Here is a 6998-nt window from a genome sequence, read left to right on the forward strand (position 1 = left end):
AGAATCACTTTCTTAGCAAGAATCAAGTCAACTTATCTTTATCTATATAGTTATGTTGAAATTTTCCTTAAATTGTGTCATATATTTTTCTTTTATCTAAAGTAAATGTTAGATATGTTTTACACTATTACATTTATCCTCATTTTGGCAAACAAATCATCAAATCTCAATCGACATTTTATCTCGTGACATCACACATTTTCACAAACCTTTTATCCCCCGTCAAACCAACCACCAATCCCCTAATCTACCATATTTTTGTGAATCACACTTTTTCATGTCTCTTTATTCCTCGGCAAACCATTCACCAATCTTATCAAAACCTTTGTAACTCAAACTTTTTCATATGACTCTTTATTTCGTCAGTAAACCACTCATCAATCTTAGTCGACCTCTTACCCACTTCAATAAATCAACAACCAATCTCAATCGACAACCTTCAGTCAATCAACATCTAATTCATATACTTGGTCAATCAATATCTCATTTGTATATTTTTAACCACTAATATCTAATTTGTTAAAGACCTTTTATATTTATCCTCTTTGGTAAACCACTAACTAAATCTCAATCAAATCTCATCTCATGAGGCAAACCACCCACACTAAATCTCAATTGAATCTCATCTCATTACCTCACACACCTCTTATCACTCCTCAAACCAATCATCAATCATCATCTTGTGACTCACACGTTTTCATATGCCTCTTTTATCCCATAACAAACCACCATCAATCTTAGTCGATCTCTTGTGACTCACACAATTTCATATGTCATTTTATCCCTCGACCGACAAACCACCTGATCGAATCTCATCTCCTGATCTCAAACACCTTGTTAAACCAACCATCAATCCTCATTTTGTGACTCACACTTTTTCATATGTCTCTTTATCCCTCGACCGACAAACCACCCGATTGAATCTCATCTCCTGATCTCACATACCTAGTCAAACCAACCATTAATCCACATCTTGTGACTTACACTTTTTTCATATATCTCTTTATCTCTCGACCAACAAACCACCCGATCGAATCTCACCTCTTATCCACAGTTAAAAAGTGTACCATTTAAATTCACATTTGTTAGAGTTCAAACTCTAATCTTAAACATAAAATGTAAACGCTTTAACTACTATACCACTTGAGATTGAGATTGTTGAAATAATTTTATAATTATATATATATATTTTATATTTAATATTTATTATCAATTATAACTAACAAATTATTTATACTCATAAATATAAATATAAATATAAATATAAATATAAATATAAATATGATAAAAGATAAAAAAATAATATAATATATAAAAAGTATTTACATTTATAAGAATTTCTTTATAGTATTTTTATATATAGTGTTATTATATATAAATATGTAATATATATATATATATATATATATATATATATATATAAATATATAAATATATAACCTAAAAAATATATATGTTATATGATTAGTGAGAATATATATATATATATATATATATATATATATATAATATATAATATATATATATATTATATATATATATTATATATATACTGAGAAGGTAAATAATTAGAAAAATGAATTTAGTTATCATTATTTATCATTAATTATATATATATAATATTACATATTTATTTATTTATTTTTATATATAAATATAATAAGATTATATTTATATATATATAGACAGTTTTTATAAATACATTTTTAACTTATAAAATCAATAACAATAACTAATTATTTTTTTAATTTATATAAATATTTTTTCTCTTATTATATATATATATATATATATATATATATATATATCTTAATTTTTTTTTATCTCATTATATATTTTCTTTTATTATTAAGAGAAAAAATATATTTAAGAGAAATAAAAGTATATATATATATATATATATATATATATATATATATATATATATATATATATATATATATATATAAATAATGAGAGATAAAATATAAAAAGTAATATATTTTTATTATTATATATATATATATATTGTAGGAGAGAAAAAATAAAAAATTATACAAAAATAATTAAGAGAGATAAATTAATAATTTTTTAAAGATAAAGTTTTTATAAATATACTTAACTTTTAAAATTCATACTAATAACTATTTTTTATTATTATTAAGAGATAAAATATATTTAATAAAAATAAAAGTTTATATATATATATATAAATAAATAAATAAATAATGAGAGATAAAATATAAAAAGTAATATATTATTATTATATATTTTTTATAAAAGAGAAAATAAAAAATAATAAAATTAATTAAGAGAGAGAAATGAATAATTATTTAGAAAAAGAATAATTAATATTTTAGGAGAGAATGAATATTTGTAAATGAAGCGTGTGTAAAACTCCAAAAGTTTAAATTAAGCATAATTAGATATATATAGATTATGAGTGACAATTCATGACAAGCTTAAGTTGACTGGTTGACATGTTAATAGATTCAACTATACTAACTAATAATTTGAGTCAAAATCTCTAACCTAACCTGTTTATTTGTAATTGATTCAAACCTGACTCGATTTACTTGATATATCTAATTCAATTCAAATACAACACAATTTAACTAGATGTAATTAATACAGATCTCTATTTCAAATTAAAATCACAACAACAGAAACAAAAATAAAGCTAAATCACAAATTCGCTTAAAAGAAAATCCTATAAAAAAAAAATGGGTAAGTAGGAAAAAAAACACAAAACTTAAAAAAAGAAACTCAATTTTGATAGGTTTATTAATCAAATTAAACGGGTGACCCCAACTCAAAAATACATAACTCTAATCTGATTTTTTCGTGTTCGGTTCGGATCGTGTTTTTCTATCGGGTCCATAATTGCCGGCCAATCTAAATTTATATTTTTTAAATTTACACATTTAATAAGAGATTATAGTAACCTATATTCTTCCTTGAACGTTTTAAAGTTAAAATCAAAGATAAGATCCTATTATATTTTAATCTAATTAAAAGACATTCTACCATAATAAAATAAATATATAATGACCATTACAATTATATTAAAAAAAATGGTATTTTGAATTATAAAAAAACACTGGTCAGAAAAAGTCATGCAATATTTTTTTGAGGGGCCATGAGATTTCGCACGCGCTTTGGGGTCATCATATTCATTCATACAGGAAATAGTCTATTTCCAGAATAATATAGAAAAAATCATCTCTTTAACTCAAGGTTTCTCTCTGGATAAAGTGAAAATTGTAGTGGAAATAGTGATACTGAATCTGGATTCTGGTCTATTTCGCCCCCTAGATTAATGGTGTATTAAGTTTCTCAGAGTCATCAATGTATTTTATTTGAAAATAGTCGTCCTTCCTTTTCTGCAATTTCCCATAAGAGAGAGAAAAAGGGAGCGGAAGCGGCAAGATAGGAGCGAAGTTGTTGAGCTGAAGACGAGTTCTTTCTGGGTTCATATTTAGGTAAAGCCCTTTACCATCATTCTCTTTTTCTCTTTTAGCGTTTAAGGCGGCGGCGGCGTCGGCGGCGACGCCGATTGGAAGTGGGTTCAACGAACAAATACAATCTGAGACACCCCTAGCTGGAAAAAGTCTCTCTTTTCTCTTTTAGCTGCATTCGTTTCTGGGTGGGGGATGCAATGGCAGAAGATGTCTGTTTTCTCAATAAGGTAATAATGATAACATTTATTAGACTTTGATTTCTTCATTCATCTGAAACCCATCTTTCTGCTCGGATCTTCTTTCAATTTTCGATCTATTGGCGATGATTAAACTGAAAATGTATGCATGTCTTTGGATAAAGCTGTTACAGTTGGATTAACAATGAAGGGTCTGTTTAGTTTCTTTCATTTAGCATTCTGATCTAAGCCAAGATGGAAAATTTGACTCTATCTTTTACTAAATTATCATCAACTGTTCTTGCTGCCTTTGGATATTAGTAATAATATACATAGATTGTTGTTTGACTGAAATTTATGATGATGGGGATGACAGGACAGTATAATCATAGTGAAGCCACAGAAGAAACTGTCAGTGCTTTCAAGAACAATCGTTCTCATGTTTTCAATGTTAACCGGTATCTATATCTGCTCTATATGCATCAAGCAGTCAAATGGATGGCCGATATTTGATTCAGTTAACTTCAGAATCATCGAGGAGAGGCCATGTCATGCCCGGGTTGTGGATCGTTCTCAACTCCCTTACTTGCATTATCCAAAACCCGAAACATTTAGTAGGTATGCAAAAGAGTTTTCAGTTAACATGTTCCTTCTCTGTTTTTGTTTTGCCTAGGTTCATTGTTTGGGTGTTTTTTCTTGTCTCAGGGCTGAATGTTCGTGTAATCCAGTAAGGTTATTTGTTATTATATCGGAGCAGAGGTCAGGAAGTGGATGGTTTGAAACGCTACTAAACAGTCATGTTAATGTGAGTTCTAATGGTGAGATATTTTCTGTTAAGGAAAGGAGACAAGATATTTCTACCATTGTTAAGACTTTGGATAAAGTTTATAATTTGGACTGGTTTACAAGTGCCTCTAAGAATCATTGCTCAGCCGCGGTTGGCTTCAAGTGGATGCTTAATCAGGTATATTATTATTATTATTATTTACTGTAGTTAGTTTTGAACAACCCGAAATCTCCATTCTTATTTAGTTTTAACTTTTCTACAGGGGCTTTTGGAACATCATAATGTGATTACAGATTACTTCAATGAAAGAGGCGTTTCTGTAGTTTTTCTATTTAGAAGGAATGTACTGCGTCGAATGGTGTCAATGCTAGCAAATTCGTATGATCGATATGCTAAGTTATTAAATGGTGTCCACAAATCTCACGTTCACTCGCCAGAAGAGGTCGGTCTCTGTTTTTGAGAAATTGTCAATAAATTTGTGTCAGACTAAGTTCTATTTCTCAATGTCATCTCATCTGGTTAACTGTTTCCACGAGTAGTTTTTTCTTCGCAAAATTGCCAGAAGCCTATGCTTTTTTGAATCCAATTGTAGATGTTATGCCAGTCATACCTTTGTTTTTTTTTTTTGTTTTTTTTTCTATTAGCCTTTGTTTGGGATAAGATCTCTCTAAGATGAAACAACTTTTGATTGATATAACCCATTTGAAACAATTTCTTGATCTAGGTCTGAATCTTGATGAGAAATCTCGTTAATAATTTTTTTTAATTTGACTAAGTTATCCAAATGGGCTAAGATCCCTTTAAGGTGAAACAACTTTTGATTGGTTCATTCATTTGTGAACAGGCGGATATACTATCAAAATACAAACCGAGAATAAATTCTACATCATTAGTGAGTAACCTTAAAGAAATGGAAGTGACAACAACAAAAGCGTTGGAACTATTCAGGAGTACGAGACATATGGTTTTGTATTACGAGGATCTTGTGAAGAATCGTACTAAACTGGTGCGAGTACAAGAGTTCTTGAATATTCCTGTGAGAGAATTGAGTAGTCGGCAAGTTAAGATACACAAGGGACAATTGTCGAATCACATTGAAAATTGGGATGATGTTAACAAGACACTGAAGGGGACACCATACGAGACTTTTGTCGGTTCTGACTACTGATTAATATATTTAGCTTCTCGACATTTTGGGTCAACTAGAGGTTGACATCATCATATGGTAAATTTACTTAATCTCAACCACTAACATCACATTAGGGTCTAATCTAATTGATGAAAACAAGTATACTCACCACTTGCTTGTTGTTTAGCTTTAGGTTGTTTGCCCTTTGTTTTGCTCAAAGGAGAACATGCTATTTTGTTGGTCAATTCCATTTTTTTTTTACAGTTGGTGTGTAGAGCTGGAATCAATGCAATTTTTTAAATTATATTTTTGTTAGGTTTTTAGTTTGTGTGTTTGCTAAATTCACTGTTTAAGCCAGTGAAAAAAATTACTTTGGGGTATTTTCTGTAAGTGAATATGGTTTAGGGTTCATCTTCTACTCAATATTTGATTGTTGTTTATTAAATGATGAAGTGATGATCAGTATATTATAGCAAAAATACAAATTGACCACTGAATTTGAGTGAGTATTCAAAATGACTGTTATGCTTTCAAATTGTTCAGATTAGGAACCGATACTTGTGGTCTAGAATGATGCAGCAGCGTTGGTCGATTCGTCTTATAGAGTTTTGATATAATAAAATTGAATTACAACTGATTCGATTCGTCGTATATAGAGTTTCGATATAATAAAATTGAACAACTGATTCGAATTTATTAAAGTTGCAAATAAATTTGATGTATAGTTGATTTTTTGTCTTTATTTATTAATAATAAAATTTATTTAAAATTATTATTATTTTAATGTTTTCTTACTTAATTTTGTTTGATTAAAATTAGTTTATAAAGCTCAATATATATATATATATATATATATATATATATATATATATATATATATATATATATATATATATATATATATATATATATATATATATATATATATATATATATATATATATATATATATATATATATATATATATATATATATATATATATATATATATAGTTAGATATTAAAAAAATTATTAACTTGACCTAAAATGAAAATATATTAAATTGCAATATTTTCCATTTATTTATTGAGAAGGACAGTACTGTCCATTTATATATTTATATATTTAAAATCTGATTATGTCTTAGGATTATATTGTGAATAAATAATATTTATTATATAAAATAAATTTGTTTAACCTTTTCAATTATTTATTAGAATTTTTGCTATGAATTAGAACAATACTATAATAAGTTATTACTCAACTTCAAATATAATATTGTTTTTGTTTAAAATTAAATTATGTTAATACTGTAAATAAATTTGTAAAATACCAAAAGTAATCTGATAATCGAGTCCAATTTGGGTATCTCAATAATATTGAAAATGAGAAATGAACTTAACCTAAGGACGTTTTGAGCGCAAAAATAGCTTGACTTCTATCTCCAAACTTTCGCCTAAATCAAGAAACAAGGAATCTGCACAG

At 27.3% G+C, this 6998-nt stretch overlaps 1 protein-coding gene across 1 annotated transcript; it reads left to right on the forward strand.

Annotated features, from left to right (window-relative positions):
• The first annotated feature begins 3331 nt into the window (after positions 1 to 3331).
• LOC124919818 lies at positions 3332 to 5572 on the forward strand. The gene is made up of 5 exons (XM_047460161.1): positions 3332 to 3667; positions 3993 to 4234; positions 4322 to 4580; positions 4666 to 4845; positions 5248 to 5572. The coding sequence occupies exons 1-5, from the start codon at positions 3638 to 3640 to the stop codon at positions 5569 to 5571; spliced, it is 1035 nt and encodes a 344-aa protein (XP_047316117.1). The 5' UTR covers positions 3332 to 3637; the 3' UTR covers position 5572.
• Positions 5573 to 6998: the final 1426 nt, after the last annotated feature.

The sequence above is a fragment of the Impatiens glandulifera genome, chromosome 1 (genome assembly GCF_907164915.1).
Source record: "Impatiens glandulifera chromosome 1, dImpGla2.1, whole genome shotgun sequence".
Lineage (NCBI taxonomy): Eukaryota > Viridiplantae > Streptophyta > Magnoliopsida > Ericales > Balsaminaceae > Impatiens > Impatiens glandulifera.